At 44.8% G+C, this 11,679-nt stretch overlaps 1 protein-coding gene across 2 annotated transcripts in view; it reads right to left on the bottom strand.

Moving 5' to 3' along the window:
• Positions 1 to 11,679, bottom strand: part of EXOC3 (exocyst complex component 3) — a 20,052-nt gene that overhangs the window by 1,829 nt on the left and 6,544 nt on the right. For both annotated transcript variants that reach the window (XM_006762453.2, XM_015563090.1), the window contains exons 5-12: positions 10,073 to 10,190; positions 9,188 to 9,313; positions 8,030 to 8,130; positions 5,863 to 5,973; positions 5,635 to 5,785; positions 3,959 to 4,081; positions 1,802 to 1,963; positions 736 to 863 (exon numbers count right to left, since the gene is read on the bottom strand). In XM_006762453.2, the coding sequence (XP_006762516.1) occupies positions 736 to 863; positions 1,802 to 1,963; positions 3,959 to 4,081; positions 5,635 to 5,785; positions 5,863 to 5,973; positions 8,030 to 8,130; positions 9,188 to 9,313; positions 10,073 to 10,190 (1,020 nt within the window). The remainder of the gene's footprint in view (positions 1 to 735; positions 864 to 1,801; positions 1,964 to 3,958; positions 4,082 to 5,634; positions 5,786 to 5,862; positions 5,974 to 8,029; positions 8,131 to 9,187; positions 9,314 to 10,072; positions 10,191 to 11,679) is intronic.

Here is an 11,679-nt window from a genome sequence, read left to right as displayed (position 1 = left end):
ACGTCCCCCCCGCACGCCCCCGCCCCCAATCCCTGCCTGCAGCTCAGCGGGCACTGAGGATCCCAGAACAGGGTCAATAGCTGCAGGTGAAAGGCACGCCTCTCTTTTCAGATCAGAGGGAGAGAAGCCTAAGTTTGCATATTATAATCTAGTCTCTTTTTCAATCTACAATTGCAAAGATTTTTAAAGGTTGCTTTTCTAAATCTTTGTTTAATGAATGAATTAAAGCACGATGACCCTGGAGAGCATAGGACCGCTGGATTTTCTGCTCACAGCAAGACCAGAACAGCAGCAGGAAAAGAAACCTGGCTGAGTTGACCCGGGTGGGTTCACAGAGGCTGGTGGGAGCCTGCAGCCAGCACTGTCCACATGAAAGCTGGAAGGAGTTCTAGCAAGCATGGCACACTGGCTCCCTTCCCTGAACCCACTACAAGCACAACAGAAGCTTCCTAAAACCACTCTGCTCCGCCACACTGAGCCTCCACCCAGCCCTACGTGCAGTCTGACCATTGAGAGCTACATGAACTACAGCAGGGCTGGCAAGAGGGCACAGAAGATGCAAGCATGTCCGTTACCGCTCTCAGAATCCCACTCTGCCTGCAACTATTGTCTGCACCTCAAACAAGTCCAGACCCGGCTCACTGTCACCCCTCGGGGTCAGGCCTAAAGCCCAGGCCCTAGGAATGATCCTGCGGCTCCGCTCCCTGGGTTCTGGCTGAGACAGGAGGCTATTACCTGATGTCTGGGTATTTGCTGACCAGAGTCGAGACTTCCAGGTAGAGCAGGGATGGGTCTGTCAGCTTAATCACTTCTGCAACAGCGATGATCGTATCACAGTACCCGTCTGCATCTTCGCCAAATCCCTAGAAGTCAGTATGGAGTCCATGAGCAGCACGCAGTCCGTCAAACCCTCTCTCTGGCCAAGGATGCCTGACCAGCCCATTCCCTTCTCTCACATAAACACCAAGACTGGTTCCCACTGGGGGCCATTCCCGTGGGAGCACAGACACAACGTTGGAGGTCTGGGTGGATCATGAAATCAGCTTAGCCCCTCGTAAGGGAGGGGACATGTGAGCACTGTGTCGCACAGCTGAAGTCTGGCTACATGCTATCACCAGAAGAACCTAGAACAGTGATGGCAAACCTATGACACGCGTGTCAGAGGTGACACGCGAACTCATTTTTTTTGGTTGATTTTTCTTTATTAAATGGCATTTAAATATATAAAATAAATATCAAAAATATAAATCTTGCCCTAACCGGTTTGGCTCAGTGGATAGAGTGTCGGCCTGTGGACTGAAAGGTCCCAGGTTCGATTCCAGTCAAGGGCATGTACCTTGGTTGTGGGCACATCCCCAGTAGGAGGTGTGCAGGAGGCAGCTGATCGATGTGTCCCTCTCATCGATGTTTCTAACTCTCTATCCCTCTCCCTTCCTCTCTGTAAAAAATCAATAAAATATATTTTAAAAAAATATATAAATCTTTTTTATATGATCGTTGCAAATATAAAAAATTTCTATATGTGACACAGCACCAGAGTTAACTTAGGCTTTTTCAAAATGCTGACATGATAAGCTCAAAAGGTTCGGCTTCACTGACCTAGAAGCTACTACCCTGAGTGCATGTGCCCCAACCACAGGTCAGACAGATCTGCATGCAGATCCTCCGGTTTACAAAAGTCACTTGGTTCCTGGGGTGACTGATCCTGATCAACTACCTTAAAGTCCCAGGGGTGGGAAGGAAAAGAAGTCACAGCGACACTTATTAGTGACAGTGAAGGGTATGAGGCGGTGGCACTCACAGATGCCAGCTTGCGGAACAGGAAGCGCAGCTGCTCGGCCTCCCGGACCATCCTCTCAGCGCCCTCCTTGCGCTCTTCAGGGCTGCGGAAGGAGATGCGCTTCTGCATAACAGCCCGCAGGTACTCCACCACCACGCGCCGGTGTGCCTCCGCCGTCATCCGCTAAAGAGCAGAGATGTGTCAGCCCGAACATGTGGGCTTCGTTTTACATGTAGGTCGACATGTGAACAGAACACATTCCTTCCCATTTCCCGCCAGCACAAATGGCAGAACTTCAGAGTAAATATATTAGGTAAATAAGTACATCTGTGACTTTTAGTTATAAATTTTACTTTAGAAAATCACAGCAGTATTCACTCTGTTTCCCTAAAGCCCAATGGTGAAAGGGAATTGTGCAGGCAGGGCACAGCATTGGCAGGAGCCATGCAGATGGGCGTCCACGGAGCTGCCCTGTTCTGTACCCATCTCAGAGCACTTCACCCTCCGAGCAGAGTGGGGGTCAGTGGGAAAATAGGGAGCTGAAGCCAGGCACCAACTCCAGCCCTCACAGGCAGACAGGCTCCACAGGACAGATGCATGAAGCACACATGGCCCTCATCCACAGAGCTGTTTAATGACCAGTCTACAGAAATGTTAGTGCTTCAGAGGAGGGAGGAACCCAAGTCCATCCATTTGAGGAAGCTTCAGAGGAGACCATGGTTCTCTCCACAGTGTGTGACAGTGTAGATCCCAGCTTCCACCAGAGCCCACCCTCAAGCAGCACATGGGCACCAGGCAGTCATCCCGCAAGTATGTAAATCAAACTGCAATGACGTGATGTCCAACATCACAGCCCCAGACCAAACAGAAGCTGTGTCTACTTGGGGAAGCTGGATGCTCCCTATCCTGTGCCAAAGGGAGGGGCCCCAGGGGCCCCAAATAAGACAAGCAGGACCGCACCAAGCACCCGTACGGGGCCACTGCCGAGACCAGGGTCAGAGGACTGTGTGACACTCAACAGCCCAGGCTCTCAGGCGTGCAGACGTTCTCAGTTTAGGCATGAACTCCAATCAGACTAGGAGACGAGACACTAAGACTGGGAGTCCACAGAGACAACAAGCTCCCGGCTCAAGGACTCTAAACATGGGGTCGAGATCAACTGTTAAGTCAATACTCAAAATGTTCAAAGAAATAAAAAGTGGAACAAAAAACTGCAAACAACAAGAAATTCACTATTGACCAGAGCTGCTTGACCCACCAACACCTAAGCACCAGAGGCTCCTATCAGCTGTACAAGGATCCATGAGTCAGGTGGACTTAAAGCACCTCGGTCTCCCTGCAAGTGTCACTTTTAATGGCAGTTTGAAGAATTTCCTTTAAAATTAGGAATTAAACATGGATCCTCCCGGGACTGGGTGTCGAGTGCAACAAGACATGGAGAAGACATAAAAGCTGTAAGGATCAGAAATGAAAACACACAAGGTCACTGTTCAGAGATAAAACACCTGTCTGCATAGAGACATGAAAAGATGTGGAGACAAATCCTAGGAACAATTAGAAAATTTTACAAAGTGTCCAGGTATGAGGTCAACATATCAAAAACACTTAATTTTTAGAAACAAAAAGTTAGAAAACCTGATTTTACAAAGTAACACTTTTATTAGCAAAAACTATAACAAGGCCAAGTGTATATGAGAAAGATGACCAAGCCCTTGATGAGGACATAATGGCATGTTATGCTTAAGACCTCAGACAGTGAGTGACACAGGAGCTCCCTGTTCTCACGGGGCCTCTGTGGAGTGGAAAAGGGCCGGCAGCCAACGTGCTGTGACGGGGATCTGGACAGGGGACTGCCTTTCTGCCCATCCTCTCATCAGAGCCACAGCCAGTACCCCCACCTCAGGGTCCAGGTTTTAGGCCGTGTGTCACTGTGGGTTTATTGGGGTGTCAGGAGACAGTAGTCAGATGAACGGTCTAAATCTTCACTCAGAGTCCCCATCATTGCCACCTCCACCTTATCTTTAGACACTGATGTCTCCTACCTGCCTTAGGTTAATAAAACCACCTGGGAACTTCCATTCACTGAACTAATTTGACACTGGATTCTACACAAAATGCCATTTGGGCTCTAGGATGCAGGTGAATTCACACCACGTGAATGTGCCCCCATACTCTTACCTTTTTATACGGCTTTTTAATTTTGGCAAAATCATTGAAATAGTCTTCCACGGTGACACAGATGATGTCTACAGCGTTCGATCCCAACAGCCATTTTCTTGTCATCAGCTCACTGAGATGTTGCTAAAAAGCACAGCCCAAAGAAAATATCACCTTGACACTGTCCCCAAGTCACGTGCACGTCTGCCTGATGTACTGATGTGACAGCACCTGGTAATCACAAGCACTACTGGTGGGTGACCTGCAAGTATGTACTTTAACCACACAGGGCTCAGATGACACACACCTGTGAGATATGCAGGTATCTGTGTGTAAACATTTCACCATTAATGACTACATACAGAGGGTTTGGCAAAGTAGGTTTACATTGTGAGTATATAAAAGTTTACTATTAATTATTGTTTATTAATTATTGTATTATTGTCCATGCAAACAACTGTAAATCTACTTTTGCCCCACCTTGTATTATATGAATACTCTAGTTACCCAATTCTGATGAACATTTAAAATTTTTCACATTTTACAACTGAATAATGCTACAGTGAATTCACACACTTCTGCAGGTGAAACTCCTAAAAGTGGAATTGTTCAAAAAGTATAGAAACTAAAACCTTAATTAGCTATTTCCAAACTGTCCTCCAAAAGCTGCACAATTCATATTCTACACAGAACACGACTGTCCCTTGGCCCCAGCTGCGTGGCTCAGTTGGTTGGAGTGTTGTCCCATATACCATAAAGGTTGTGGGTTCAATTCCTGGTTTGGGTGTGTACGGAAGCAATGGATCATTGTTTCTCTCACATCAATGTTTCTCTCTCTCTCTCTCTCTCTCTCTCTCTCTCCCCCTTCCTCTCTAAAATCAATAAACATCTTTGGGTGAGGATTAAAAAAATAAAAAGATTGTCCCTTTGCTCATGCCCTCAACAACACTGAGTGGTATCAATGTTTGCAATCCTTGTCATTTTGATAAGAAACAAACAAGACTTTTTAAATTTGCATTTCTTTGAAGATCAGTAAGATTGAACGTTTTGTTTCATATTTAGGATATTTGTGACCGTTTTACTGTGAAATGGTTACTCATGTCTTTTATCTACTTTTGGATTATACTGTCTTTTTTCATATTTTGAAATAATTTCAAATTCATACATTTCATTTGTTTTCTAAATAATTTTCGAGAAAGTGACAGACATCATGAAATTATCCCACCAATCATCCTAGGAGCTCCTTTCCAGGGAACCTGAAATCATGGCTTTGTATTTTAAATATATTCTGGTTTCTGCCAATACAGCTGTATAATGTTGAACCATCGTTGCATTTCTGAAATAAACCTTACTTGTTATTTATGCCTTTGATATGAAATTAAATGCATTTTGTTAATGACTTTCTTTTATATCTTTATTCAAAACTGAGCCTGGTCTATGTGACATGCGTATGCATCATGCACGTGTTCTCAGTTTGGTTTGGCATTAAGAATGCTAACAAATATAACAGTTTCCCTGTGACATACTTGATTCTAGTTTGTAATCCACTGATATTTATAGGGAGTGTTTACTCAGTTGCGTAGCAGAAGGACCAAAACTCGGGCCTACACCACATAGAAAAGCCACGGCGCTTTAACAGTGACTGAGGATGAAGGCAGGTGTACACTCAGCTCGAATGCACAGCCCGAGTGCCCTACCTCCAGGTCCAGGAAGACCTCCTCCAGTAGGCTGCTGCAGCCCTCCTTGGCGATGGCATCCAGAATCCCGTCCATGCTTGGCTGGCTCAGAGACACGCCTTCTTCCACTTCATTTTTTAAATACTTTCTCTTTAAACTGACTATGGATTCTCTGCAAGGGAACAGCTGAGGCTCAGTGAGGCAGCTGAGTGTCCGCACATGCCTGTCTTCAGCCCCAACGACACTTACTTGAAGGTCTGGCAGTTGTTGATGATGGCGATCATGTACTGGACGTAGCAGTGCGGGTGCTGCCGGTTTCTCAGGTGCTCCTCTTTGTACAACTGAGCTTCGTCTTTGTATCTGAGGAACACAGCCCACATCAAACAGCATCAGAGAATAACTGGCAGGTATTTCAAACGCCACACTGACATCATACCTAAACAGATGTTTCACATCACTAACACTTGAACAGATGAGTCTTTAAAAAAATTTGGGGGGCACTCTATGCCAGTGATGGCAAACCTATGACACACGTGTCAGAGATGACACGGGAACTCATTTTTTTGGTTGACTTTTCTTTGTTAAATGACATTTAAATATATAAAATAAATATCAAAAATATAAATCTTTGTTTTACTATGGTTGCAAATATCAAAAAATTTCTATATGTGACACGGCACCAGAGTTAAGTTAGGGTTTTTCAAAATGCTGACACGCCAAGCTCAAAAGGTTTGCCATCACTGCTCTATACTAATAGAAGAACAGAAAAGTTGGTCATTTAAAATAAATTATTACAATTTAACTTCCTATCAACCCTTTGAAATAGGGGTTAGTGTTGTGATTATACAAATATTATGAAATATCTGATGGTGAGTAATTGGGAAAGTATTATCTTATTTATATGACATAATTCCCCTAGAAACTTATACAACGGGAACACTGTCATGTGTTAAGTATAAATTAGACTCTTTAGATATCACAAAAACAAACAACTGAGATGGCTACATGCTTTATTTTTTAATTTATTATGAAGATTCTCTAACATGTACAGGAGTAGAACAGATCTTAAGGAAGGACCAAAATGAACATTGGCAATTAAAGGGAAATTATTCAGTATTTATTCTACCTTTTTGTCCAAAGTGTGGTTCAGGTAATCAAACCGCTGGGGCAGATGAGAAAAACTTCCTCTTTACAGAAGAATCCCATCTCATTCCTCTAACAAAATGAATAACTCGGGCTATGTTCCCCAGATGGATGGCCGATGAGGACTCTGAGGGGACTGGCTGCTGGCAATGAGCCACCAGAACAGGATAGAGAAACACGCATCTCCTGATGTGTTGCCATGCAGAGCATACACACCACCTATGCAGAGTTCTTGCAGAACAGTGAGTAAAGAGGGGAATCCTACAAGTCTTTAGAGACAACCTGTGGTTTGTGGGCAGACGGCAATCTGAGACCCAGGCTGGAGGATGCTGGATTCTCTACAGCAGTGGTTGCCAACCTTTCGGACCTCACAGACCACCAGTGGTCCACAGACCCCTGGTAGGTGACCACTGCTCTACAGGACAATGTGCACATCTCCATAAGCCAATGGCTTAAAGAGGGGAAGGGGCTGTTCTCCTGTACTGGAGAGCTGAGAACCCCAAAAAACACACATGATGTAGAATAACTAACTATAAAGAGATAATATGTCTGCAACCACTGGGAAAATCCAAATACAAAAGTGGTATCACATGGTCCCATGGAGTAATTGTGCAAGTTTTATATGGGTTGACAGCACTTAGGTAGGGTAGAGAATGCAGGGGAAATGATACATGGGATTTTCTTTAAAGTTATTTCAGCAGAGAAAGAAAGAGGGAAAGGGGAGGAGGTAGAGAGACCAGATGAGGCAAGGGCTTTAAAGGGATAGCTTTTGAACCTGGATGATGGGTAAACAGTTATTTATGTCATTCTTTTACTTGTGCACAGGTTTGAAAAATCTTCTTCATGAACAATTCAAAGGGAGGGAGGTGTCCTGGAGACTGTCCCTCTGAGCCCCCTGTCCAGGGCTGGCTCTATAGGGGGTGCCTCCCAGGGGTGGCAATTCAGAGTAACCACTGCACCTGGAGCTGTCCTCCCCACCCCAGAAAGTCAGACTAGGGGAAGGATACATGTCTCAGAAGAAGCTCTAACTCCAATCCTGCGGTATATTGACTACATTGCTGGGGGCGTCACAGATCAGATCTGGCTCTCAGGGGACTGGTGACTTGGAGGGAGCAAGAAAAAGCTGCCTTTTTAAATAACAAAAGAAGGTGACTACAGTCAACCCAGGCTTAAGTTCTTTTTTAATATCAGGCATATCAGGATCAACACATTTTTACTTTTAATTTTTAAAAACATAAACTTTTTAAATTAGTACACTGGCAAAAATACATACCTACTTAAGAAAGAATTCATTTGCTGAAGACACAAAACTAGTACCTTTGTTTTCAAATCTTCACTTATCTGAGCAGCAACCTGAAGATTCTGTTCGAACATCTAAAAATTGGAGAACTTACGAATTTTGATATAAACTCACAACAGCAGTTTTCCTGTTATATAAAACCCCCATCTGCTAACTGGTAGTTAGGACAATCCAAATTCAGAGGGAAAAAATGAAAACACGTGAAAAATAAAGTTAAACAAACAACTTTCTCACCGGATAAAAAAAAACAAGTGAACCATTTCCTAATCACCTGCAAACAGGCAGGTCTCCTTGAAGTGGGAAGTTGACAGGGAGATGGAGGGCCCAGAGACACGGTGATATGGGTGCCAGGGGCTGCACTGTGATTAGCGATGTGTATTCCTTAAAACGAATTAGGACATATATTGGATCGGAGGGGAACCGGACTTGGAAAAACAGAAGGGCCAGCAGGCAAAGTTCAAGCCAGGTCCTTGCCGTAAATGGGCTATCATGTCACACTTTCCAAATCAAAGAAAAGGTGAGGACCAACCCATGGCTAAGTAATGGTATCACCTGGAGAAAAACACCACCAACACTCACTTCTGCTGGCTGGAGTCCGCAGACAGAGTGCCATACGAATACTCCAATAGGACTCAGCCCTCCTACTGTCAGCAACTCACTCAAAGGGGAAAAAGCCCATGGGCCAAAGAAAAAGAGGACGCTGGGGGATACCAGCAGGCGACAGGACATTAAAAGTAAATTCACTGTAAGAATGCATGATTATCATTAAAATCTAAAGGACTCTTCCCCAAATCCATCAGGCTGGACTCAATTTTGTGACATTTATGAAGACATATCTTGGCCATTTACAATATCAGAAACTCCAAACAAGCAAACTCAAATCTGAGTGTTACACATAAATAACACGGAATTCACTTCTAGTTCAGGTAAAAAAGGGTTAGGAAAACTAAAATGACCCTGGGAAGAACTACCTGGCAGATACAACCCTCCATTTCTTCAGCTCCAGAAAGAGAAGGACCTAAGGAACTAGGGAGCTTCTTTCTATCTTCACTATGAAATGATGCACCTTGTGTTTGTGAAACCCGCAGACCCTGTTAACCAGAAATGAACCTCAGAATCTGCAGACGGTACCTGGAAGACAATGGCCGGGAGTGTTGTCTGGTAGTACCCATCTTGGTCGGCTTCAGGTTCAGTCTCTTTTATCCAGTCTTTCTTGTCTGTTTCTAGAGCTTTCCGCAACCAAGCAATGATGTTTGACTAAGGAAGTTTAGCATCAAGGAAGAAAAGAACAGGCCCTATGAGCCGAGGATTAAGTGGGGCAGCTGCAGAAACCAAACACAGCACCCTGGGAATTCCTGTTCCCAAACAAGGGAATGACAGAAAAGCCATCCCAAGAGCTAGCTCCACAGTGGTGGTGCCCTCACCACCTCCACCAACTTATCCTTTTGGAGGACAAGCTGGGTTTGTCAGACATACATGGATGATGGAGGCAGATCTGTCTGTGGAAGACCAGACACCAGCACTGTTACCTCCTGCGCACAGAGCCCCTCACATATCAGAATACTTTCTGGGGGGGAGGTGCACCATCACCATCCCAAGAGCAGACCCTGGGGTGACCGGGCAATATTTGGTGCCCTAACTGCCACCTTCTCAATCCCAGGATCAATGGTAAGAGGCTGGCAGGTGCCACCATACATCAGCAGAACGTCCTGGGGTCTTGCGAGCCTACCAGGCCCAGCCCTCCAAACAGAGACAGTTTCCATACCTTGGAATGTATACCCCAATCTTCAGATCCCGGGCCAGAGTGGGCCACTCTCCTCCTCTAACTGGCAAATGTACGTTTCAAGACCCGATTTCCCAGAAACAGAGCCTGCGTATCCTTAGGAAGCCAACGTCAAGGCAGGGTCTCACTCCCCGCTCTGGCTCACTGGAATCAGTTCCACGATATGTGGAGACCCAATGCCATGTCTGGGCACTAGGCACAGACCGTCTGGGACAACGCAGTGCTCTACTCACAGTGAGAGTTGACATGTATGTGTCCAGGAGCTCAGAGACCACATTTGGAGAAAGCAAAGGCTCCAGGGTGCTGACATCCACTTCCGGGGCCAGCTCCACATTTCCCATCATCTCTGTGCTACAGAAAAGCCCAGGAATGAGAAAGATTAAGAACCAGAAAAATAGAAAGTCTCAGGTAAGTGTTGCTATTTTTCACACACAAATACCCAACCACCCTTAATGAAGTCAAGAGGGGAGGCAGGAAGAGCACTGGCCAAGGAGCCCCTGTGCCCACGCCACAGGGTACTGGAGGGCCACTTAGCAAAGAAGCCCCGTGAGGGCAAGATCTGCTTGTTCCGTCCACGGCGCCTCCCATGGGAGACCAGGACAAATAGGGGGCGTGGAAAAGACATGTCTATGAAACAGGAGAACACTCTCTAATGCAGGGAACACATGACATCCACAGTGAAACTCAAGTCAGCAAGAACAACGTCACCGAATCCAGTCTACCATGTTTAAGAAAGCAGGGATGTAGACTAAGTTTCAGAAAAAAGTTTTCCTATAAAAGTTAATACCTGTGTATGTGGTTGGGTTCTTAAAAGTCTAAGGTTCAACTGCTCAGAAAATTCATGTGCCTTATGCTGCATTTCCTAAATGTGTATTTAAACGACACTAGTCCACTCTTTATCAGAAATCCAAGTCAATCTTATAATCTTTATAAGATTATGCCAATGTCAAAAGACTGTCTACTTAACCCACATGACTTTCATCCCAAGAACCTTAATTCAGCATGAAGATGTTTGCAGTATGAAAGCAGTTCAACTCTTCCCATGATAAAGTCCACTATGACAGAATGGGATGACAATAGGAAGTTGCTCAAGAGTTCCCAAGAACAGAAAAGTGCTTACAATGTAGTGAGTGAAAAACAAAACCAACACACAAAACTGGGCATGTCACATAAACACACACTCCACAGTCAGGTGGCTGGAGCTCAGGCGAGGGCCCAGATCTGGATTTGAATCCTGCTCCCCACTTGACTTGAGGCCACGTGAACTGGGCACATGACTCCCTGTGCTCATGTACAAAAGGAAGAAAATCATCACATGCCTTCCTCACAGTTAACACGTGTAGGCCAAGGCTGCATGGAGAGGACTGGCAGATGGGGCAATCATGGCAGCTGTGGACTCCCGGGCTGTGTGAGGGCAGCACCCAGAAGGCAACAAAAGCTGCAGCCACAAGGATCATCATTAAAAAGGTATTTCCTCTCTTTATATTTTTCTGCATTGAAATGTACACATTTTCTACTGTAAGATGTTACACAAGCAAAAAACATCCCAAAACCTTACTGCTAAAAAAAACCAAGAGATTTAATTAATTTCTACACAATAGCAATAAGACTAAAAAAAAATTCCAATACAGTACTTAATACCCTGTTTTCTATTCACAAAACCATGCAAGATTAAAAATGTGTTTTCCTCTCAGCTGATCTTGAAGAAATTCAGAATACCCCACCATTGCCTCATTTTCTAAACCCTACCTTAAGCTAATACATGAATGAAATGGCTCATGTCACTTTTGTGAAATGACAAAGCCCCAAGGCTGAAATGGAAAAGGGTAACTGATTTCCC

The sequence above is a fragment of the Myotis davidii genome, unplaced genomic scaffold (assembly GCF_000327345.1).
Source record: "Myotis davidii unplaced genomic scaffold, ASM32734v1 scaffold135, whole genome shotgun sequence".
Classification (NCBI taxonomy): domain Eukaryota; kingdom Metazoa; phylum Chordata; class Mammalia; order Chiroptera; family Vespertilionidae; genus Myotis; species Myotis davidii.
This window is presented reverse-complemented; position numbering and strand designations above follow the sequence as displayed.